We start from the raw sequence: 26,265 nt of genomic DNA on the forward strand, positions 1-26,265 counted from the left end.
AGATGTTGATGAGAGATTTCGAAACAGAAAGGTGCCCCCCAAAAATATATTCTGGATATACCTTCTCTGTATGTATTCTTTGTTCATTTTTATCACATGAGGAGACTTGCCTTGAAACTTTGGCATTGGACCAAGGGGTCCCTGCCATTTTAACTGATGTTCTAGGGTCACTTGCTTGTGTAGGAGGTCTAACGTGGCATTGCCATGCTAATCTGTGCAGATATGCCTGGGGATTTTACTATAGGCAAATCATTAATGCAATATCCATTAGAAATATCTGACAATGAATTACTTTTCTAAAGTTCCTAGAAACTTATAATTGGGAAAAAACTGTTAATTCTTCTCCAACACTGAAATCATTGCAGTGTAATTACTTGATGTTTTACTTCCAATATTGCAATGAAGAAAGCCTGGAAGAAAGGAACTCTTTGGCTAATTATATTAAGTGGATAGGATCTATTATGTACACCAGAGACCCAAGGGTCATTGCTGGAGTTTTTGTTAATCTTTGTTGATGAAGTAGATACATAGGAAGGGTGATGAGGGAGGAAAGCATAAAAAGAAACAGGACATTAAAAATAGCTTTGGAAAAATTAAGGCTAAATCTTCCTTCCCTGTTTTCTTTATTCCTAATATTATAAATAATGTCTTCTTAAGATGAAAAGTTAAGAAAGCAAATAAATTCCTATGGTTTTGGGTTGAGAACGATATTAAATTGTGTGTATACAAAAAAGAAAACTTTGAGGATTTTTGAGGTAAAGTGACTACATTATGACAAGAAAATGATTAGAAGTTCTTTCTGATTGAGTGAAGAAAAGTATACCTTCCATTTGGTTCAGAGAGTAAGCAGTAAAGAGATATGTTTTTAATTGTGTTCTGTTTTTGGTAGTTTTTAAGTGCCATGCCATGGGCAACCATTTAGAAAGTGGAAGGATATTCAGGATTATGTCCTTTGTACGTAGGTAATTGGAGGGACAGCCTCCGCAGTCTACATGGCACCTTCTGGTTCAATCATTCTATAGTCTCTACTGAAAGAAGTCTTTTAAACTCCATTATTTCTTTCTTAAGTGGTCCCAAGAAATTATCATAGACAAGAAAGTCAACTTTGATATTTACTAGAAAAACTGATTTTTCTCTTGCAACATTAGCAGCCTTTTTCCCCTCTAAAAATGTGTTTTATTGCATGTTCATTGCAAATCTATTTTGTAATTCATCTCTTACTCATTTAAGTCATAGGTATCTGCTAAAGAATATCTGTCAACCAGCCTGGAAACATTCTTCTAATAGTAGAGGTGAAACATAAAGATGGTTACTTTTTTTGTCCTCTGCAAAATACATTATTTTCTTAAAGTTCCACTTATGTTATTTAATATTTTAACGAAAAATGTTTAATTTGTATCATAATAATTCAACAATACAAATTTTGGTCACCCACAAAAGCATGTAGCTTTAATTACATTATAATAATCCAGTGATGCAAATTTTTATTATCCTGAACAAAAATCGTAGAGAAAGAATGGACTAAAATGTGGCAAGCAGTGCATTTATAGACACATTCAGCATGTGGTGTGAGTAGATGCACAATAAGCACAAACATGAAAAAATTAAATTGCTCCTGCTGGAGAAGTTGAACCTACGAAAATGCCGCTCTGTAACGGATCTTACGTTCCCAGCTAGGTTTCCATGGTTTTGCCACTTGTTCACAAAGGCTTCTTTAGGCTTTTGACATTAAGTGTTCATTACGGCGAAGAGATGTGTGCTCTTGAAAAATCCTCCTTCCCACATATGACTGGAAAAAAAGCTTGAGTTTGGGCACAGTTATAGCTGTTTTCTGAGAATTTCATCATTTACCTCCATAAGTGAATAGTCTGTGCACCTCATTTGCCTGAAAACTGTACTACATCAGCAAGATGGATCATTTGGCTTCCTTGTTGGTCCTGGGGGATATGAACACAGCCCACAGATCTACCAGCAGCTGACTGCTGGTAAATGTTTACTTATAAATTAGCACGGGTGATAATTTATTAAGGTAATAAGCATAGATTACATTTAATGGCTTAGACATTATGCATTATGAACACAGTATTTTATGTTTAGTTGAAGCAAATGTATATGATGATTAATATGATACCCAAATGTAACTCAGAAATTGTGCATTAGAGAGTTTAAACCAAGTCAAGCCATGTATTGTAGTACATCTGCACTTCAATTAAGGCCTTCAGGAAGGTTCCACAATGGCAAAGCACTAGCATTTCATTCACCTGTACTGTGTATCAGGATTTGTTTCTTAGATTCTCTTCTTCTTCCTCCATAAATTGACTCATTCAGTTACTGAAGAACATTATTTCTCTCTTGACAAACATCACTGCATCAAAACTTTGGTTTCTGAAGCTGAGGTGAATAATCTGTCAGCAGGGACACCATGACAGCCTGGGACGACACAACAAAGAAAGAGAAAGAAAGAAAGAAATGGGTAAACAGTAGCAAGAGTCTGCTTAGGGACTTAAGGAAGAGGAACTGGGTTGCCACTTTGAAGGCCTGTCATTAAAATGTGTTTTCCCAAGGAAATGACAAGGGGGCAGCTCTGAATTAATATTTATTTTTATTTGGATAGAGGAAGGTCAGGAGGGATCAGGCTGACCCAAATAAATGCAGAAACCCCATGTTTACTTAGGCCTCATTCCAGGACTAGCAGGTGAGAGAGGTGAAATGAGACACCATGGTGGTAGCCATGACTGGATTTTCCAGTCATAAGTGAAACTTAGGTATTGGCTGGTTTTGGAGAAATATAGTCCCTCTCATCCTGATGTTATGCTGTGGTTTGGTCACTTGTAACCTAGAGAAGTTTAGAATCAATCGATGTAGAGTAAGAAAAGTAAATTATTTGGGCTAGTGAACAATGTCTGTCTGAATCTGGGTCCTCATGAAGGAATATTTATAACCAAGAATATAGCTTCCCATTAGGCTGTCACCCACAAATGGTAATTTGCACTGTTACTATTCCCAACTTTCACAATGACAATAGTAAAAATATCAGAAACAACCACCACAAGTGCTTACTGAGTGCTTACTATGTGCCAGACTAAGTGCCTTATCATGTGTTGGTCACTTAAGAAATATTTGCCAGGCACTGTGCTAGGTGCTGCTAGGTAAGTTAGAGAGAAATGTCTATACATTATCTCATTTAATGCAATAAGCTTCTAAGATAACTTCTGTTATTATCATTTATAGATGGGAAAATCCTGGAAACAACAGATAGTACACAACCGGGTTTGGACTCAGGTTTCTCTGACTTCACCCTTAGGAGGTGGTTTTACTGCCTTACAGGTACTTACTGTCTCCTTTTGACCATAATGTATATGTGTCCCTAGCCTGTATCAGAAATGCAGGTCTTATATTTCATAGGTATTCATTGAATGTATTTATTGAACAGTTTACCATGTGTTGGGCCCTGTACTGAGTGCTTTATGTGCATCATACCACTTAATATCCTTCCCTACTTGTGTGAATTGCTAAGAGAGAGAAAATCCAGAGGAGGAAGGAGTAGGTATTTTCCTGAGTGGTGATAGTAGGGGATAGATCTGCATCTGCCTGTCCCTAAGACCTGAACCACTATGCTCAGATGACTCTTACTTCATTTAATCCTCATAAACCTATGAAGTTGTTCCTATTTTTATATCCATTATCGTATGAATAAACTGGACTTATACTTGCTCAAGATCACACAGAGAGCCAGATTTTAACTTGATTTCCAAAGTCTGTGTTCTAGAACCAATACCCTATATCGCCATTAGGCTACAAAAATGTTTTGAGCACATATTTAGGGTGTCATGCACCATACCGGGTATAACAAAGAACAATATAGACAAGATCGATGCTCTTATGAAGGAGTTTTCACTATAGTAGGGGGACAGGAAACAAACAAGAAAATATTAAATAGTAATAAGTGTCGTTAGAAAATAAAATAAAAAATGGAGGGGCACCTGGGTGCCTAAGTCAATTGGGCGTCTGCTTTTGGCTCAGGTCATGATCCTGGGCTCCTGGGATTGAGCCCTACGTCAGGCACTCTGCTCAGCAGGGAGTCTGCTTCTCCTTCTCTCTCTGACCTTCCCCCCCCACCCCGCTCATGCTCTTGCTTGCTCTCTCTCTCTCTGTCTCTCTCAAATGAATAAATAAAAAATATTTAAATAAAATAAAATTTAAAATGGGATAAAGGAGCCTGGAGAACCTCTTAAGAGTGGGTGGCCAGGGAAGGCCTTGTTAAAGGAATGGCATTTGAGATCTGAATGACAAGAAGAAACTAGGAAGGCCAAACTCTGGGATAAGAACATCTCCCAGGTGAAATATTTTAGCTTCTTTATGGGTTTCTAGGATCACATCTCAGATTTTGTTTTGTTTTTAATGGTCATTGCATGTGTCAAATTTATTTTCAAATGTTAAATCTTAGAAAGTCAACTTGGAGTAGAGTTGCCAGATTTGGTTAAATCAATAAATGCAGACAGTTAAATTGGCATTTCAGAAAGCAGTTTTTTAAAAAACTGTAAGTATGTTCCAAATATTGCATGGGACATACCTGTACTAAAAAATTATTTGTTGTTTATCTAAAATTCCAGTTTAACTGGGTATCTTGTATTTAATCTGGCACCCCTAACTTGGAGAGAAATAAAGGACTAAAATACTGTGAATTAGATTTGCAGTGGTCTTGTATTATCTAAGGATCATCCTGATAGCAGTGCTTTGAAGTATCAGCTCTTTTGCAGGGTCCCTTTAGGTTACTTTAGGTTCACAGTAAAAATTGTAGGCAAAGGAAGAAAGGTACTTGACATTTTATGAGTCCTACAACCTTACTAATTATTCAAAAATGCAAAAGCAACCTTTGTGGGGAGGAGAGGGTATATTTAAAAAACAAAACAAAGGGATCCAAAAGCCTGTGCACTATGGAGAGAATGATATGATTACTAGAGTGTTCTGACAAGCACAGCTGGAATTCACCCAACATGGAGGCCTTGAAAAGCTCCTCTAAGTACTGAAAGAGTATGCATTTGCATTAAAAATGTTATATGCTTTTAGAACAAGCCCCACCCAATTTAGTTATATACTTGCCGTCAGTCATTATGGACATGTTAGAACTTGAGGCTAGATTATATTTTTCCTTTCTTTTTCCACGTGATTTTAAATGATATTGTGTGTGGAAATCATTCTCTAAACAGTAGTCCTGTCTAGGAGAACATTGTGCAATTATCAAAATGTTCTATGTCTCTGCTGTCAAATACAAATAAGGTAGCCACCAGCCAAGTGTGGCTATTGAGCACTTAAAATGTACTTAGTATGTCTGAGGAATTCACTTGTACATTGTATTATATTTTAATTAGTTTAAATTTAAATAGAAATAGCCACATGTGCCTAGTAGCTATTGCATTGGATAGGGAAGTTCTAGAGGAAAACAGATACTGTGACTTTAGAACATCCCAGATAAATCTATCTCAGTAGTGTTGAGCCTGCACGCCATTCTAAATAAGCTACGTAAGAATCATTTCTTTGCACGTAAAATAGGAATTTAGACTAGACAATCTCTAGGGTCTCATCTCTCTTGAAAATGTCATATTCCTATGAATTGTACAGGCTGAGTGGGGACTGCATACTATCCATTTTTTTTTTTTAAATCACCAATGCCTGGCAGAGGGACTGGCACCCAGTAGATGCATAGTATATGATTGCCAACACGAACTTCACTCAGTGGGACCTCCAATCATCTAGCTCAGAGACATGAAGAGTGTAGCATGTGTGTCACCACCTCTCTTCCAGAACATAGGACTTCAGTAGCCTGTTGGTGAGATTGAGGACCTATAAAAAAAAATCATTTGCCATCTATATGGCTTGACCTGTTGATCTTATTTGTGAGGAAACCAGGACCAGAGAGTTAATACCTATCCAAGATGGCACAGCTGACTAGCATTAAAGACTATATAAAGTATATGAAGGAAGCAGTATGTAAAGAATGCAGCTAGGGTACAGGTCTCCTCACTCCCAGGCAAGTATTCTTTCTATTTTAGATGCTCTACCTTCATTTTAACATGGCTATGCCTCTTGTTTGCTTTAAAATATATTTTCCCCTAATAATAGTGGGCACTTCAGGAAGGTGGGGTATGGAGAGATGGTGGTAGGGCTTAGACAGATGGAAAATAGGTGGGCATAAGATTTCACTTTGTGTATGTACGTGTGTATGTGTATCTATCTATGTATATATATATGCATATATATATTTATCCTTGTAAGCATATCAACAATGTGAATACATGATGTATTTAATTTTTTAAAGTAAATTCAAGGGACGCCTGGGTGGCTCAGTGGGTTAAGCATCTGCCTTAGGCTCAGGTCATGATCCCAGGGTCCTGGGATCCGGCCCCACGTCGGGCTCCTTGCTCAGCTGGGAGTCTGCTTCTCCCTCTGCCTGCCACTCCCCCTGCTTGTGCTCTCTCTCTCTCTCTCTCTGACAATAAATAAAATCTTTAAAAAATAAAGTAAATTAAATTTAAAGATGTTGTTTAATAAGCTCTTCAAAAATTCGGAAGCACAGAGCATCTCCATAAACGATATTTTGGCAACATTTCTTTTAATTTTTCCCCACTGAATTTCTACAAAGGTCATATTTTAACAGATTCAGGTGATTTATCTTTGTAACTTCAATTGTCTTCTGAGAAAGAATAGAGCTTGAGGAAAATTTTTTGCCATGACTCTTCCTGAGGTATATGGTTGGAGAGCTCACATTTTCTTTTTTGTCATCTAGATCTTTGCTACTCAAAATGTGGTCTGCAGGACAGCAGCATCTGCATTATCTAGGTGCTTGTTAGAAATGCTGGCTCTTGGGCCCCATCTCAGGCCTACTGGGTCTGTACTTTTAACAAGATCCCTAGGTGATTCAAATAGACATTTGAAGCTTTAGAAGCACTGGGCCAGATAACGTGGCAGTTGCCATTTTGGCCAAAGCTAGCGTCCTGAGGTGGCAAGCTGGAAGGCACAGTAAAAAAAAAAAACCCATCCCTCTTATTAGATATGACAAATTTAGTCCTGAAACATAACTTTCCTTTGGAAAGGGAATCATGACTGGCTTTCAAGCAGCCACAGTGGAGCTCAAACCCTTGCTGGTCACTGTATTAGGTCAACAATGAAGATGATGTCAGTGATAATAATTGTAATAATATTTACAGTGTATTAGATACCATAGTAAATGCTCTACATGTATTATTTTAATGCTCACAATAACCCTATCTATTCCCACTTAGATAAAATGTATTCCCACTAGATAAAAAAAAATTACCAGAGTCTTTTCCAGCTCGTTTTTCTGTACTCCAGAAGTTGCAAGCTATAAACTACATTTCCCAGAAACTAAGGTGCAGACATGCCACTCAAATGTATCTACTCAAGTCTTTGAGCCATAAGTGAACAATGTGCAGTGGAAGCCATCCTCTGGGAGATTAGATCTGGTCTATTTGCAGGTGGGGGTATCTGGTTCAGCTGGGGCAGCGATAATGGAGTATCTGGCATTTAGTTTCAGGGGTCTTAGGTACCAGGCTTTGGGTAGCTGTGTCAGTGGTGTTTGGCTACTAAAGAACCACAGTGTTGTTGGGTGATTGTCCTGCCTATATTTCTGAATATGTGGTGTCCAAGAATGATTAGCTGTACCTTCTTTCTCCAGAGATTCTGGGCACTGCTAAATGTCTTTTAATAAATTCCTATATTATCTTTTTATCTTTCCTAGAGTGGACTCTGTTTGCCAGTAAGACTCCAGCTGGTACAAAAATTGAGATCAGTTAAATCAACTAAAAACGAAAAAACAGTGGTACTAAATTATGGCACTTGAATATCAGTTTTCTAGAGAAGAAGGTGATGTTTGGAATATTGTAACACACAGATGTGAGGTTAATATTTCCTAGAATAGCAGTGATGAAGGTGAAAGTTATGTTAAGGGGACAAGTATTTTTTAAGATTTGTTTTGTTGCAGTTCTCGAAATGTTCGATACCTAAAACAGATATATCTATAAGCCAAAGTCAAGTAGAGAACCAAAACAATGAGCTAGGTAAGTCATGAAAGGAAGAGAAGAGAAAGGAAATATGATTTCTTTGAACACTCATTTTGTGCCAGGCACTGAATTAGGGACCTCTATAAACATTAACAAGGGGATTGTAAAATAAGAATTGTACCATATAATGGTTGGCAGGCAATGGTGGCTGGTGTTCAGGCTGATCAAGAGCAGTCAGAATTTTTATTAAAATAGATATATTCGGAGGCACCTGGGTGGCTAAGTTGGTTGAGCACCCGACTCTTGATTTCAGCTCAGGTCATGATCTCAGGGTCATGAGATTGAGCCCAGCGTGAAGCCTGCTTGGGATTCTCTCTCTCCCCCTCCCTCTGCCCCTCCCCCCTGCTCTCTCTCTCTCTCTCTCTAAAAAATAATAATAGAATAGATATATTTGGAAGGAGATCAATTTTACACCATTAAAATGTAATATAAATGCTAATAAGCAATAATAATCTTTTATGAACTTTCTGGGGAAAAAAATAGATGCCATATGAGCAAGTCATGTAGGTGGATAATCTCAGTTGCTTATTATTTACCAAAAGGTATGAATGACTAAGTTAGGGCCACAAAGAGAACCCCTTCTTAGCCTCCATTCCCCATTTCTTGCTTACCATGATTGTCCACTTCCTGTTTTCAGCCTCTGGGAATACTAGTGACTGTGGAGAATAAAACACTTCATCATCCACTTCTTCTGGCTTTCTGGGCAAGCAGTGTAAAAATGTCCAGTCAGGGGCAGCAACTTTAGCAGTCTAAAGAAGAGATGGGATGAGACTTTGTTTTGACTAGCATACGCAGCTATCACATTTGTCTTCTTCAATATTTAAACACACATATGGTGTGGAGTCAGAGACCAAATGCAAAGGGAGAGATGAGGCAGAGGGGTGGCTTAAATTCAAGGCACCAAAGGGAAACATAAATGGTACTTTCAACGTATGGAATTTTATAGCCATTTTTTTTTGATTCGGGAGATCATTACTCCAAATTAAACCACTAACTCAGTTTTCTGGTTCTCTGTCTAGAGGGATTGTGGACATTTCAGTAAAGAGCTCTATTGGTACAATATGTGGCTGATAGCAAAAGTCACCCATTATGCCCAATATATTTTAAAAGTCACTTTTATGGGATTATGTTATATTTTGAGCTTATCTCCAAGTTACGGTTTTTAACGGTTGAAGCACACTTCATCACTAATTAAAACACTTTTGAAAGAGAGCGTGCTGAGATAGGAGTACATTAAACAGGATTATGGGCACTATGCACCAGAGGTTTCCTTCTTAATGCAAAAGTCCTAACAGTTTTAATTTTCTCCAGCCATTAAGTCCTAAAAGCTACATTTTCCCATCCATTTCCATTGTTCACTTACAGATTCAAAACTGCATTCCCTCATAATTTCTTACCTCAAAATTACTGCCTTTGTACTAAAATTTTGTTTTACTTCCCATACTTGTTCGAGGTTCAGAACCTTCTGAATTTCTAAAATAATGGCAAAGTAACATGGGAAAGGAATAACATTTGAGTCAGTCACACATCAGTGAGATGAATGTCCTTCAAGCTGCAGTCCCAGCACCACAAAAATGCATAAGGTCAGTCAAGGCAAGTACGAGATAAACCACAAGGAGTTTAGAATTTCTCCACGAACGTATTTGCCACATATATGACAAGCGATTAGCCATAATGTATAAACAATTCCTATAACCAATAATGGCAAAAAAATAGAAAATGGGCAAAGGATAGGATAGCATTTTATAGAAAAACAGATGGAAGTGGCCAGTAAACATGAAAAGATGTTTAGCTTCATTAGTAATCAAGGAAATGCAAAATTTAAGAAGCATGAGTTACAAATTTTAAAAATTAAAAATGCAAATAACAGAATAGAAAGAGTGTGGAGAGAGTATAAATTATCAATTCTTTTTGGATGGCTATTTAGCAGCATTTATCTATTTTAAAAAGTATATACCACTTTACCCAGAAATTATTTTTCCAGGGATCTATTCTCCAATAATACTTGCACAAAGAAATATGTATAAGGATCTTCATTGCAGCATTGTTTGTAATTGGGATCGTTGGAAATAGCCTGATTTATCAACATAAAACATAGTCCACCCAGACTTCGGAATTTTATGCAACCATTTAAAGGAATGAAAAATATCTAAATAAATGGCCAAGAAAATCTAAGATTTGTTAAGTGGGAAATGTAAGTCAGAATAATATGTCTAATATGCCCTTTATGAGCAATCAAGAGTTGTGTGTGTGTATGTGAAGGCATACATAAATACACGGAAAAGGTCTGCAAAGAGATGCATCAAATTGTTGAACAGTGGCTCCCTCTGGGAATAGTCACTGTTGAAGGGATGAAGGAAAGACACTTTCACTTTTTATTTTCCAAACTTCATTCTATTGACATGGATAAATAAGGAGCTTGTATTTATGTATTGCTTTATCAGTGAAATATCCATTGTGTTTGCTCAATCCCTTTCTCCACCAAAACAGACTAGCTGCTCTGCTGACAAAATCCCAATGTACACTTGCCTGGTAGAGTATTCCTCCAGAAGAGCCGTTCTCCAAGTGTGACCCCAGAGCAGCAGCATTGCAGTTCTTGGGTCCCACCTCTTGACCTACTAATTCTGAACCCCAGGGGAGTGGGGTCCTGCCAGCTGTGTATTAACAGCTCCAGGCAATCCGGAGGCAGGCTCAACACTGAGAAGCATTGCTTCGGATCTTAAGGAAAGGCATCAGAGTAGATGGGATTCCCCTGGGAATGAATACCCTGGAAGCAGTAAGCAAAGCTAAACCGGACTTGAGAGTCCTTAACAACTAGAGGCAAGGACTAGCCTGAAGAACATAATTATGCAGCTTTTCTTAGAGGAGAAATCAGAAGAAACTGCATGCAACAAAAGTAGCACCGTCTCTAGACACACACAGAGCAAAGCACTCCCATGCCTCCATGCCTCCATTGCTGTGAGAGGGAAAATCTTGCCTCTCCCTTCCGCCTGGGTTGCAAATTCCTGCATCCAGGACAAAAGTGTCTTTCCAAAGGACATAGCTAAGCTTCAGGAGGAGAGAAATCCCTGGAGGATGCAGTCAGCGAGTCCTTTATAAGGAAGGAAAGGACAGTCGGCTGTCCCCAAAGTGAACGAGTGATTAGATGGTTCGGCCCTGTATGAATGGAATTGATGAACCCTCAGAGAGGCATCAGTTTGTACCTTCATTGTAACCTGGTAACCTTGGAAAGCCTGGAGCCGCTTTTTCTTCTCCTCTTCTTGTCCCATGCTTATCCACGTGTCTGTAATTAATACATTGCCTCCACGAGCCGCTTCCAGTGGATCATTCGTCAGCGACAGCTTGGTGCCGTTCTAGCATACACAAGCATGCCAGTTAAACCACTTCATGGGACCGAGAAAGGCCATTCTAAGTTTACATATAAGGAGCATACCTCCTTGGCATATTGCTCTGCCAACTTGGTCACACTGGGATCTGGCTCATAACCCTGCAGAGGGAAGAATTCAACTATTATTTAGGCAATTGTTTTGTGCTAGGCTGTCTTATATATGCATTATTTTACTCTCAACAGTATTCTCGCTGTCCTTCAAGTTGTAGCTCAGCCGCCTTCAGTAGAATACGATATTTATATCTAGAATTCCAAACCTTCATAGTGCTTTTGGGAATTTAACAAGGTAACCAGCTGCCCCATCTTTCTCTTATTATCCTTGACCTCTTTAATTAGCCAGATAAACAGGGCGTGGTGCTTGGCAGCTCTCGGTAGTGCCTCTTCTCTTCCCTCTAATAGTGTAAGAGGATTATATTCATAATTCTACAAGCTGATGCAGTTTTGTCGCCATCTTTCCACGAGCTGTGTGGGTTTTTTGTTTTGTCTTGTTTTTGTTTTTAAGATTCATTTTTTTTTTGTAACTTGTTTCTCTTTTTATTTTTTTATTAACATACAATGTATTATTTGTTTCAGGGGTACCCGTCTGTGATTCAACAGTCTTACACAGTTCACCATGCTCACCGTAGCACATACCCTCCCCAATGTCCATCACCCAGCCACCCCATCCCTCCCACCCCACCCCCACTCCAGCAACCCTCAGATTGTTTCTTGAGATTAAGAGTCTGTTAGTTTTTTTTAATGCTTTTTTGTCTGGAATGCTTTGCTCCGCTCACTTCATGTGGATAATGCTTTCAGGTCTCAGCTCAAATGTCTCCTTCTCAGAAGAACCTTCCCCAAGCACCCCAGCTAAATACTCACAGGCCACGTGCCAGGGTTCTGAGTGCAGGGTGCGTGCTTTGAAATGGCATTTACACCACAAGTACGCTGGTTTTGCTCAAATGTATTTGTTTGGGGTGGTTTGGTGAGAGCAGGGTCGGGGTTTGGGTGAAGCACGCCGGGTGCCTGGGACACAGGGTTTAAGCAGGCCTGTCAGAGTCTTTGCGAGCACAAATGGCACACCAGAAGAGCCTTGCTGGCTTGGCCTAGTCTCAACTCTAGGTGAGGGGACGTTAGGGGGCACTAAAGCCCCCCCTGAGCTATTCCAGACCCCCCGGTAGCCCCTCTGTCTCCCTCCTCACCCTCCAATCTGTGCCGTACACAGCAGCAAGGATCGTTTCCTCTGAAGCCTGCAATTTTTACCACGTGTTCCTTAAGTCGAAGCTGATTAAGAGTACCAAGTCTCCCCCGCACCCCGCCGCCCCGCCCGCCAACATTCCCTGTTTCTGTCTCTTTTAATTCTTCGCAACATCTTGCTGCAGGAAAGCCAATCTTAGTGTTACCGCCGTACGTGTCTTGCCCTTTTCTGCCATCTCAGCCTTTCACCCTTGAACACCTCCCCCTGTCCCCTCCTGGGTGTCTTCGTTGGAACATGTCAGCTCTTCTTTTGTCAAACCTCTAGCCCACCCTCACCTCCGGACCCTCCATATGGAGGTCTTGTCAGTCTACACACCACAGCTACTCTCACCTTCCTCTGTCCTTCTCATTTTCTTGAATTCTTAGCATTTATTATAAGTCGGGTTTTATAAATGCTCAGTGGAGCATTGTGGTGCTCCCTGTGATACGCCACTCATATCCCCACTTCGTGAAGAAAGGACTTATTCCCCCAGCTGCTGGGCGTGCTGCCAGAAGATGGCTTTCAGCCGCCAACCCTCTTTGGGCACCGCCTCAGCTGCAGAGAGAGCCGACTCATCCAAGGTTGCATCCCCTTCTGGGGTGACCTACATTCAATGACTGATTGACAGGAGGAGATAGAAACTTGACTCCCTCCTCCCAACTTGGAACAGCTCCAAATGGCCATCTCGGATCTAGAAGTCTCTGCAAGGTCAGACGAGGCTGTTGTTGGGCCTGAATTATGGCTCGGCTTCTTCCTCTGCCCACTCCTGCTTCCTTCCCTTCCCTTCCACAGATGTTGATCTCAAGGGCATGCCCTAATAAACATCCTGCACACCAAACTCTGTCTCAGAGTCTACTCCCAGGAACCTCATCCTGCCACAGGTATGTTCAGGTTCATTCATTTGAAACTGTGTCTATTTGCACACGAATGTCTACTGTGGTTCCTTCTCTCCTTACAAAATTCTCGAAAGAAACTATGCATGACGCTGATGATGATGGCTGCAGACATTTTAGCACCCTCAAATAGCCATAAGTTCTGGAGCTTTTTTATCGGGATTTGGAGAAGGTAATTAATAAAGCTTTGCTAATTTAGTAACTAATGTTGTGACCATTCATACTACTAAACATAAATGAAGAGACTTGACCATTACCCCATGTGGCTCCTGCCCTGAAAATTTAGCCTTCCCTCTAGAAAGCAGGTTTTATACTCCCTACATATAATCATTCTTACAGAAGGAATCAATAAGTACTTCGAGAACCAACAGAGAGGTTTGGAAATTAGAAAATCACCCAACCTTGCATGCACTGGGCCATGACTGAGAATACAAAGAGAAATTCTTTACTCACAGCTCAGCTTTCAATACTAAATCACTCATTGGCTTTTACATAAATCTTAAAACCAGAGGAAGAAGGTGATTAACAAACCCAGTTCAGTCTAAATATTCACTTAGAACAATGTTAAAAAATCATTACCATCAATAGTTTATGGAGCAATTTTACAGTCAAGGACAAAATTATGTTTTCTTGAACATGTAAGTTATTCTCAGTTGAAGAATGGGGAAATAGATTAATTATGGCCTTGGAAACTTCAGGGCTTCTTAAATTTACAATAAATCTCCTGGCTTTATCTTGAAAGAAAATAGGCCTACTTACAGATTAACTGAACAACTTCTGCACTATCGCACTTTCCCAAAGACTTTTTAAAACTCTTACTCCCACTAAGATTTAACAAACTTTTAGCACTCTCTGTCATTCAAATGAGTTTCTGCATAAGAACAATACTGAACCTACTTTGTAAGACTCAAATTTTTCCCTTTGGTGTTAATAAAACATGTCTGACACACCATAAAATGTTTAAATCCTATATTTTTCCAACAGAATAAAGCCTCTCCAGAAACATCTTCTAGCAGGGAACAGTTATTGTTAATATATGTTTTCACTGTAAAAACCAAATACAATCATAGTTTGCGTTAATACAGAGCCTTTCTTCAAACTGGATTTGTAGTGACAGTGTGCTAACTTTTCCCATAAAGTGAAGAAGAACCGCCTTAAGCACATGTCAGATCTGACCCTTCATTTCCATTTATGCTGAATGAAAGAGAATTATCTGCTGTAAGAGTTCTCTCTCTGAGTCCCCACAGTTTACTATAATAGGGTAGTTTCTAAATACATGCTATGGTCCGTGCCCGCCATTCCTTCTATGGCAAGCGTATTAGGTAGAATAGTATCCTCCCCAAAATTCATTCTCAGCCAGAACCTCAGAATGTAACCTTGCTTAGGAGGGTCTTCACAGATGTAATTAGTTAAGATGAGGTCACGCTGGAATAGGGTGGGCCTACATCAACATGACTGATGTCCTCTCGTGAAGAGGGACATCTGTATAAAGAAACACAGGCATAAAGGCAAGAACACGGAGGCAGAGACTGGAGGGATGTAGCCACAAGCCCAGGAAGCCTGGGGCTGTGGAGAGAGACAAGGAGGATCCTCTCCTAGAGGCTTCAGAGAGAGCGTGGGCCCTGCCACCATCTTGATTTTGGACTTCTAGTCTCCAGAACTATAAACAATATATTTCTGTTGTTCAAAGCCACCCAGTTTGTGGGACTTTGTTATGGCAGCCCTTGCAAACTAAGGCAGCAGGGCGCGTTGACTCAAACTGGTTCAGCAAGAGCACTAGGGAAAAGCATTTTGTTTCCTTTTCCTTTGGCAGGGGGCAGCGGACAATGCCGGTGCTCTGCCCAGGTACCGTCCTAGGATTCCTTTTTATAGCTTTTGCTCCCTCTCCCCATTTCAGTGGGCTTTGAACAGCACTTGTAGCTCTTTCTCAGAAGACAGCCCTCTGGCTACCCAGCTGCTTTTCCTGCCAAAAGTGCCAGGGGATTTGCCACCCTCCCTCCCCTTGCTGCCCTTGACCAATGACTGGTTCAAAGGATGAAAGCCTACCTTCGGGGGCACGTGGGTGGCTTAGTTGGTTAAGCATCTGATTCTTGATTTTGGCTCAGGTCATGATCTCAGGATCCTGAGATCGAGCCCTGCATCGGCTCTCAGCGTGGAGCCCGCTTGGGATTCTCTCTCAGCCCCTCCCCTCGCTCAAGCGTGCGCGCTCTCTCTCTCTTTTTAATAAATAAAATCTTTAAGAAAAAAAAAAAGAAAGCCCACCCTCCTTGCCTCAGGTTGAGACCACTCTGGGGCATAAGTTACACTCCTGAGCTCACCTGTGGGATCAGGCTGAAGCTTCCTTCTGTAGGATGGTGCCTGACATGGCACAAGCGTGACCAAATCATGCCGGCTTGCCTGGGAGTCTCCCAGTTTTAGCACCGATTGTCTGATGTTCCTGGAAATCCCTCCATCTTAGGCACACCGGGATGGTTGGTGACTATAAATGGCCCTCTTGCTTAGATTCTTCCCTTTCTCTGTCCTCCTATTCTCCTCCAGGCCTTCCTTAGGAGTACTTCTTTAATAAATCACCTGTACACAAATCCTCATCAAATCCCTTGTGGGGAACCCAGCCCAAGACACTGGTGCGGGAAGGGGTGAAAAGCACATGAAAGCCTTGGGGATTTGGGTATTTCCTACTAGAGAAATTCAGCCATTAATCCACATTGTGTAATTCATGTTCCTGGTGACTGGCAAATAAACATCTCAAACTCAAGAAGCAGAAGCAGGGAGCCATTTTTAGGCCTGACATATTCGCCTCTGGATGTCTTAGCTTCTGAGTGAACCCTCCCGCTCACTACTGAGATAACAGCAAACACATGCCTGGCCAGAAACACCCTAGTGCACAGTAATTGTGAATAGTCATCTCTTAATGAGAGGACCAATTCTATCTTTCACTTTGTTTCTGAAGCAGTCTCTGTTTAGGGGAGTTTTCCCTTTAAAGACTCCTGGTCGGATATTAGTAGCCAATCAGAAACATAATGGGGAAATATTCAGTAGTGATGGGGTATTTATTTTTTTGAATTTTATTTTATTATGTTGTTAGTCACCATACAGTACATCATTAGTTTGTGGTGTAGTGTTCCATGAGTCCTTGTTTGTGCATAACACCCAGTGCTCCATGCAGTACGTGCCCTCCTTAATACCCATCACCGGGCCAACCCATCCCCCCACCCCCTCCCCTCTAGAACCCTCAGTTGGTTTCCCAGAGTCCATCATCTCTCATGGTTCGTCTCCCCCTCTGATTCCCCCCCTTCATTCTTCCCTTCCTTCCCCTAATGTCCTCCATGCTGTTCCTTATGTTCCACAAATAAGAGAAACCCTATGATAATTGACTTTCTCTGCTTGACTTATTAGTGATGGGGTATTTAAAAGGTTCTGTGGGGATCCTTCAGGACTGGTTTGTGTATGAGTCTCTTGGAGGATTAATTTTTGTCCTCTAAAATGCCTATTTATTTTGTATGACACTGGGGGTATCTTAACATAGGGCTTCTCTTTGGGGCATCTATATTTTTTTATTTGGGTGTATTTATTTGTCATTTTGTAGGTAAAATATAAACATGTTAAGAAATTCAAACCATATAAAAGGATATACCATGAAAATAAATTCTCCCTCCTATCTCTGTCCTTGAACCTCCCAGTTCCCCTTCTCAGAGGCAGCAACTATTACCAGTTTCTTACATATCAAAAGGGTTACTTTGGACCCATGAAAGAAGTCATGCCTCCTGTACATTCTGCGTGAAATTAGCAGCAGAGCAGGAAGTATATAGGGGGCATTTTCACAGCCGCCTGGGACTCAGATTTAAGAAGCCGCAAGACTGCTGGAGTTGAGTTTGAAATATTAAGCTGGTGTAGATGCCATCACTGTGACCTTCACACTAGAGTGTGAAATTGCAGTATTAGAAAAATGACAACATTCTCTCCCTGCCTTGGGAATTCTATGCTGTCTGGATTTCACTGCTTTCTTCAGCCTGTGGTAGCTGTGCACAAGGATGCCAGTCGTCATAATGGCTGGTTTCAGGGCAGTCAGAGGGATAATTCAGAGGGGCTTTCAGGAAAGACTCGCGGATGAGAGGCCTCAGCCAAGATGGGAAATGGGCACTCAAGAGGGAGATGGGCACTCCAGAGGCCACATGGCTGTAATAGTAAGGCTGGTAACATAGCTTTAGGTCTGTGGGCTCACCTGTGCTTTCCTGGAATGGAAGAGAGTTTGTTTTCGTTTAAGAGGGGCTTAGTCTCAAGGCAGGAAGTCCCCCTACCTTTGGAGTAGCTGCCTGAAGGTGCATCCCGAATTTTGCAGCACTCATCATGATGGAATGCAGAATGTTGTTCCCATCCCCAATCCAGCTGAGGGTGAGGCCTTTCAGAGAGCCATAGTGTTCCTAAGAGGCAAGGGCGGAGGAGTTACATCCAGGAGGAAATCCACTTATGTGAAATAATTACTAGGGCTAAAATAAAGGAAACAGTCTTCACCTCATTTTTAAAGCTTTGTTGGAATGAATAAACTACTAGGTTTTGGGTTTTGTTTGGTTTTTTTTGCATTATACAGAGCAATTCAATACATGAATGCACAATCACAACCAATACCAAAACGACTTAATATCTTAAACCATGACATCATATGAACTCATACAGAGACTCAGTTTCACACATTTCAAATCTGAATCTTTGTTGTATTCATTCATTCATTCATTCAACAAATTGAGTGCCGTCAATGTCCAGAGGCTTTCCTTGGCCCTGGAGAGAGAACAAGGAAGAAAGGAGACCAAAAAAAAAAAAAAAGACTACCTTTATGGAGCTTACATTCATTGGTATTAGAATGGGGAAACAATGCATCTGGAACAGTGGAACATGGTGTCTATGTTCACATTTATATAAAGTTAAAAAACATGCCCATTAATATTCTTGATTGTTTACAGATATAGACATGTGTAGTTAAAGTATAAACACATGCCTGGGAATTATAAATACGAACATCAGGATAATAATTTCTTTGTGGGGTGAAAGGAAATGGAATCAGGGAGAGTTACACAGTAGGCTTCAACTCTGTTTATAATATTTTATTTAAAAACAAAAAAATTCTAAAGTAAAATTTGACAAAACTATGTAATGGGCACAAGGGTGTTTACTTTTCTTGAACTGTCTGTAGGTTTCACAGATCTTATATATTCATAAAGATAATATTTTAAAAAGAGAAAGGCTAAGCAACTTTGAGATACAGAACTACTACATGGCAAACCTTGGATTTAAACCCAAGTCCGTCTGATTTAGATGCCATGTTCTTAACAAGCTGCTATTTATTCATTCAACTACTGTTTGAATATCTTCTGTATGGAGGCATTGCACCAGGTCCTGCAGGGGACAATATGGTGAATAGGAAATTTTATTGTCCTTCAACAAATTTGTAATCTAGTAATGATGAAGGCCCAGGGGGAAACATTAAATTATCTGGCATATACGTAAAGCCACGCGTTCAGGCAGCCCCTTGGTATCTGACATTGCTGTATTGTCTTCTCTGCATGAATCTTATCCTCATCACCAAAGAGTTCCATTTCATTTTGAGCTTAACTTCACATTAATATGTGTGTGGCTTATTCAAATAAGGAGAAATATGGACCTATCCAGTTTTCCCTGTCTTCCCAGAACAGTCCATCGACACAGAAACCGTGGTTGTCAGGATTCCTGGTGGCAAGACCATGCAGACTGGCTGTGGCAAACCAAATGAGATGAATATTTTCAAAGTTATTCAAGTTTCTAATTTAAGGGGACATGGCTAAATTTGCCTCAATTCTATAAATTCTACATGTTCTTAACTTCAGTCTCAAACAATTAGTTTATTAAAATGATAGAAAACGACCTCCTTCTCAGAAAGTGATTTGGTAGTTGACCATTTTGAATATTCAAAGCACACTCCACCAGTCTTCACTCCCAAGCCACAGAGCCGGATATATGTAGGGTTACAAAAAGCTTTTCCATTCTGTATGCACCAGCATTCTCTATTCGTCCGTCGTGTTAAATATGTCACCGAAAAGCGAAATGATTGAGAAAAGAGGGGATGGGAGGGGTGCTAAAAGAGGTTGGGAATTGAGTTGTGAACAGAAGGATCTGATGATCTGTTTTTTAAATGCCCTGTCTCCCTTGGAGATCTAGTATTCACACATATGCTACAATTCTTTGCCAAAACGATATTTGAAAACAAAACACCAATACCATGATTTAAATCGTTCCATTTAGAGCTAGTCGGAAACAATTTGTTTATTTTGCTCTTGTGTAAGGCAAACAAATAAGCCAACCTGGAGCGTGAGGTAATCAGCCAGGATCTGGATAGGATGGTACAAATCTGACAGCCCATTGATGATTGGGATGGATGCTTCTTTAGCCAGGATATCTAGATCTGATTGTTTGTACACTCGAGCCAGCACTGCATCTGTCATGCTAGACAACACACTGCAGGAAACCAAGAAATGATAATCTAAGTTAATTATGCTTAATAATTCCCTCTTTAAACATGATCTTAAACAGGAATAAATGCTAATAAATTAGAATTTTTACTAAGTTACAGCTACCTATCAACATGACAGATTTAAAAGCTAATATTATGGCGCCTGGGTGGCTCAGTTGGTTAAGCCTCTGCCTTTGGCTCAGGTCATGATCCCAGGGTCCTGGCATCCAGCCCCGCCTCAGGGCTCCCCGCTCAGCAGGGAGTCTGCTTCTCCCTCTCCCTCTGCGCCTCCCCCCATTCGTGCTCTCTCTCTCTCTCTCATACTATCTCTCTCAAATAAAATCTAAAAAAAAATAAAAGCTAATATTAAACATGTGGTCATTATAGAAGCCAGATGTTGTTCCACCAATCTCATCCAGGGACCACTGATTTTACTACTTTTTACAGAGATAAGAAAACAATTGTGGGCCTAACAAGTTATGATGATGAATGATAATTGATAAGGGGCAGTTGGTAAACTTAAAAGGGACAAGACGAAAAACAAGGTATACAGAGAAACATTAATGACCCGGCATGTGGCTCGTTTTCTTTGACATCATCCCCCAGACATATATACATTGTCGACGTAAAATTGAAAATACCCATGTGGCAGCCATGAAGGTACGCACACAGATTGCCGCAGCACCTGAGGAAACCTTCTGGGAGGAGTCCCATTAGCTGACAACTCCCAGCTGCTGCACTTTTGGGATACGCTGTAGGGTTTCCACTAAGGCCACACTCCCCCCACGCTATTCCCAGCCAATGGCTGAGCCCAGTGGGGGCACAAGAGCTGAGCGATTGTGCCTGACATGGGACTGCTCCAATGGGCAGTCTTTGCTCTGAGGTCCCCCATTGGCCTGGCCAAGACTTTCCCAGAGCTGTGCTGCAGTCTCAGGTTCTTTTTACCCTCCTCCTTCCTCCCTCTTTTCCCTTTACCGGGGTAGGACCTGCACTGTGGTCTGAAGGCTTTCCCCGCCTACTCCCGCTTCCTCCCTCCTTCATCCTTCACAGTTCTTTCGTCCTATAAACCTCTTGCATCTCTAATTCCACTGTGGAGTCTGCTTCTCCGTGAACTTGAATGACACAGCCCACAATAAACTCCTGTAGGGGCCAAGCCTGAGAAGGCATCCAGCCTTTGTCCCTGCACCCTGTATAGCTATCATCATCTCTGAAAAAGACAGAAAATGTTCAACATCGTTAACACAAAAATCCACCAAAAAAGCAACACGAACCAAATCATGGCTATGAATTCAAACAACACACAGACAGATGGATGTTATTATTCTCATTTTATGGCTGAAGGACCTGAGACACAAAGAGATTAACTAACTTGCCCCAGATCACACAGCTAATTAAGTTGGAAGAGTTCATACTCAAACCAAAGTCAATTGAAGTCAAAAGTCCATGTTCTTGGGGCACCTGGGCGGCTCATTTGGTTGTGTCTGACTCTTGGTTTCTGCTCAGGTCATGATCTCAGGGTTGTGAGATTGAGCCCCACATCAGGCTCTGTTCTCCGTGGAGAGTCTGCTTGAAGATTTTCTCCCTCTGCCCTTCTCCCCACTCGTTCTCTCTCTCTCTCAAATAAATCAATCAATCTAAAGTCCATGTTCTTACCATTACAACACATTGCCTCAACTTTGCACATGAAAATATCTGGAAGGAAAGCCCGGGATCCAGACTTTAACTTTTTTCCATGCATCAGAGTGATGGTGGTTCCTCAGCTAAAGCTTCAGCCTTACAAGACTAACAAGGATAGCCTTTGGTTTAAAATCTTGGTTTCTTATTATTTAAAGGGAAACCTCTACAACAGAGGCTTCTAACCATTCCAGTTTTAAAGGATTCTTTTTAATGACAAAAAAATTTGGAAAGCCTCTCATGATAGAAGTTAGAGTAAATGTAATCGTGATTATAAACTATCTGGTTTGGGGTTCTTATTCTGGTTCTGTAACTTACTAGCTGTGTGACCTTGGAAATGGTATTTATGACTGAGTTTCTTCATCTTTAAAACCATAATAATAATATCTATCCTACTGAGTTGTGAGGATTTCATGAGATTACCTATTTACAGTGTACAGTACAATGCCTTATTCATAGCAAGAGATCAAAAAAGCAGTAGATATTATTACCATGTCAAAAGAAGCTGTAACTCAACACCAAAAAAAAAACCCCACAAATAATCCAATTAAAAAATCGGCAGAGGACCTGAATAGACATTTTTCCAAAGAAGATATACAGATGGCCAACAGACACATGAAAAGATGCTCAACATCACTAATCATCAGGGGAATGCAAATCAAACCACAATGAGGTATCACTTTATACCTGTCCAAATGGCTAAAATCAAAAACAAAAACATGAGAAATAATAAGTTTTGGCAAGGATATGGAAAAAATAGAACGCTCATGCACGGTTGGTAGGAATGCAAGTTGTGCAACTACTGTGGAAAAGAGTATGAACATGCCTCAAAAAGTTAAAAATAGAATTACTATATGATCCAGTAATTCTACTATTGGGTACTCACCAAAGAAAGTGAAAACATTAATTCAAAAAAATATGTGCACCCCTCCGTTTACTGCAGAGTTACTTACAATAGCCAAATTATGGAAGCAACCCAAGTGTCTACCAATAGATGAATGGATAAAGAAGATGTGATATGTAGATGTATATACACACACAATGGAATATTACTCAGCCATAAAAGGAATGAAATCTTGCCATTTGCAACAACATGGATGGATCTAGAGGTTATAATGCTAAGTGAAATAAGTCGGAGAAAGACAAATACCATATGATTTCACTCATATGTGGAATTTAAGAAACAAAACAAATGAACAACAACAACAAAAAGACAATAAAACAGACTCTTAACTATAGAGAACAAACTGGTGGCTGCCAGAAGGGGAGGTTGGTGGAGGGATGGGTGAAATAGAAAAAGGGGATAAGAGTACACTTATCTTGATGAGCACTGAGAAATGTATAGAATTGTTGAACCATTATACTGTACACCTGAGACTAATATAACACTGTATGTTAATTATATTTGAATAGAAAGATTTAAAATGTTTTTAAATGCATAAAAACTAAAGCTAGTATATATTCAGTTAGGTCTTCATAAATTTGTATTTTAATTATCATATATTTGGAAAATGAGTCCCTCTTATATATCTGAGATATATTATTTACCTCAATCTGTGGAAAACTGTTGGTGCTTATAAAATTCAAGAACCACTAAAAAAGCTCCTTGCCCCCAGGGATTAGAGAATCAAATACTGAAAACCATTTCCCTGTAACAATATCTTGTAGACTCAGATTTTTTTCAAATTTTCATAGATTTCTCATACCCATAGTTCCCAGATTTTCAGATTTCATGGATCAGCACAATTTCCCAAAAACACATGGAGATCGTAAGATTGCCAACGTTTTTTTTTTTAAACGATAAAATTTTATTCATTTATTTGACAGAGAGAGAGACACAGAGAGAGAGGGAACACAAGCAGGAGGAGTGGGAGAGGGAGAAGCAGGCTTCCCGCGGAGCAGGGAGCCCGATGCGGGACTTGATCCCAGGACCCTGGGATCATGACCTGAGCCGAAGGCAGATGCTTAACGACTGAGCCACCCACGCACCCCAGATTGCCAACTTTTTGCTTAGCAAATTAGGGGCATAAAACAACAAGCAATTATACACGTAGAATATGTTAATATCTTCATTTAATAAAAGAGAGGGCATTTTAACACCAAAAAAGGTATGAATGACCTAACCTGAAAGAATGCTCCTTGAAATTGAATTAAATTAGGTTATGAAATTCACTATATTATCTTTATGTTTCTTATTTGACCACTTCTGATGAAAATTTCCAGGGTGCCTGGGTGGTTCAGTCGTTAAGTGTCTGCCTTGGGTTCAGGTCATGATCCCAGGGTCCTGGGATCAAGCCCTACATTGGGCTCCCTGTTCAGAGGGAAGCCTGCTTCTCCCTCTCCCACTCCCCCTGCTTGTGTTCCCTCTCTCGCTGTCTCTCTCTCTCTCTCTGTGTCAAATAAATAAATAAAATCTTAAAAAAAAAAAAAAGAAAGAAAACTTCCTATGGCAGGGCATCAGTGGAGGGGTCAAGATTTGGAATCCAGTGCTCTTAACTATCTAAACACATTGTATATTGTAGCATGAAAGAGGTAAATGAAAGAGCCACTTTAGAGTTTCTCTTGCAAAACAAATGATGTTTGATGGATGTCTAAGACAGGGGTTTTCAAATGTTTGCTGCATATAAGAGTCACTTAGAGAGTTTTTAAAATTCTTGGTGCCCAGACCATAATCTCTATCAATTATTGTCAGAAAAACAGAATCTCTAGGGATAGGACCTAGGGATTAGTATTTTTTAAAAACTTTCCAGGAGATTCCAATATGCATCCAAGGTTGACAACCAAAGCTAGCACCTCACTCCTCAGATCAACAGCATCACCATCACCTGGGAACTTGTTGGAACTGCAGAAAAGAAAGAGAGAGAGAGAGAGAGAGAGAGAGAGAGAGAGAGAGAGAGAGAGAGAGAAAGAAAAAGAAAGAAAGAAAGAAAGAAAGAAAGAAAGAAAGAAAGAAAAAAAGAAAGAAAGGAAGAAAAGAAAGAAAGAGCGAGAGAGAGAGAACTGCAGAATCACAGGCCCCACCCAGAAACAAAAGAAAAGAAAGAAAGAAAGAAAGAAAGAAAGAAAGAAAGAAAGAAAGAAAGAACGAACTGCAGAATCACAGGCCCCACCCAGATTTACTGAATCAGAAGCAGCATTTTAACAAGGTTTCTAGGTGATAATTTTCATGTTAAAGTTTGAGATGCCTAATAAAAACAGAATTGAGGCCACCATATTTTTAAAAGTACCATCCATTCTTTTCTTAGAACCCTAACCAGGCCAAAAAAAAAACTATCAAGAGATGGCAGCCCACAAAAACAGGATTTTGTCCATAATCTCTGGCAGGGAGTGCTTTCTAGTTCAACTGAAGGAAAAAGGCATCTGAAATCCTAAGAAGTGAATAATCCACTCCATTAAGGCCTCCCTCATTAGAATAACCAGGCCCTGAGCCATCTGATGACCTATGGCATTGTTTCCCAAACCTTGGTGTGTATCAGAACTAAATAAAGAACTAATAAACTACAGAGGCCCAAGCTCCTGAAATAGGGGAGAAGTCTGGGTCTTTGTACTATTACCAGGTTTCCCAGGTAACTCAGATAACCTTACAAACGTTGAGAACCACTGTTCTAAGGCAAAAGCTTTATGTTAAAAAAATTTTAAATCTTCTTCCTTTTCTTCAAGATCTTAATAAAAATTGCCTCCCCAGTACAGATATACTGATGCTTCATGGTATGGAATGCAGGCTTTTAACTCTATCATGACGAAGTCACTTAGATGAAGGTAGATATCCCACTAAGGCTTATAACTGTAATCATTTATCAATTCCCTATTTCAGAAGAATTGGTTATTTTTATGATACCTAAAATCCTATTAGAAAGATGTAGAGGAGTGTTTGACTGGAAAGGACTTCTTTAAATATGCATCCCTTCCTAAAGTGTGTACCAATAGGATAAAAAAATAAGCTGGATTAACCATTGCAGTTGACCTTCTAGAATCTCAGAAGGGAAGTCAGATTTTACTTCTATTGTAGCTTCTCAAATAATTTTAGGGAGCTAGAACCATGGGCCTCCAACCTCTTAGAGTTTCAAGAACTTTACAATGTATTGGTGAGTTTTGCTAGATTTAGCGTGTATTACATGTAAATGTTATCTTAACCTCATAGATAAGGAAACCAAGGCCTTGCAAACCTTGAAGTAATTAGAGCAAGATTAGGAAAGAATGCAGAAAGATGAGGCTGAAAGAGGGAGACATGAGGGGAGCAGTTGGAGAAGTCAATGCCCTATAGACATGAAGTTTTCAAGATGATTGAAAAAGGGCAGTTGTGGTTCCCTCCCTTGAACAATCCCAAGAGCTCTCAAAGCAAAGCAGCCAAAAGGCAAGCATACATTTACTTGCCCTGTTTATAATATGGGCTTGGTATCCCAGGAAACTGTATGGTAGAGTCTTATGGGAGAGTACCTGGTCTGCTTTACTGAGGTTGCCCAACGCCTCCTAAAACAGAGGCTCATGACCTTGACTACCCATTAGGATCACCGATGGAGGTATAACAATCCTGA

General features: G+C 40.2%; 1 protein-coding gene across 2 annotated transcripts in view; it reads right to left on the reverse strand.

Moving 5' to 3' along the window:
* Nucleotides 1-1,428: 1,428 nt before the first annotated feature.
* Nucleotides 1,429-26,265, reverse strand: part of OTC (ornithine carbamoyltransferase) — a 62,024-nt gene continuing 37,187 nt past the window's right edge. The window contains exons 5-11 of one of the 2 annotated variants that reach the window (XR_003522618.2): nucleotides 19,908-20,061; nucleotides 17,874-17,996; nucleotides 11,515-11,568; nucleotides 11,285-11,434; nucleotides 8,693-8,830; nucleotides 2,262-2,430; nucleotides 1,429-1,937 (exon numbers count right to left, since the gene is read on the reverse strand). Coding sequence is in view for 1 of the 2 variants with exons in the window: in XM_027608396.2 (XP_027464197.1) it covers nucleotides 2,371-2,430; nucleotides 8,693-8,830; nucleotides 11,285-11,434; nucleotides 11,515-11,568; nucleotides 17,874-17,996; nucleotides 19,908-20,061 (679 nt within the window). In the remaining variant the exon portion in view is untranslated. Of the gene's footprint in view, nucleotides 2,431-8,692; nucleotides 8,831-11,284; nucleotides 11,435-11,514; nucleotides 11,569-17,873; nucleotides 17,997-19,907; nucleotides 20,062-26,265 lie in introns of both variants that reach the window. The other variant, XM_027608396.2, reaches the window with a different exon arrangement.

Source organism: Zalophus californianus, chromosome X (genome assembly GCF_009762305.2).
Source record: "Zalophus californianus isolate mZalCal1 chromosome X, mZalCal1.pri.v2, whole genome shotgun sequence".
Taxonomy (NCBI): domain Eukaryota; kingdom Metazoa; phylum Chordata; class Mammalia; order Carnivora; family Otariidae; genus Zalophus; species Zalophus californianus.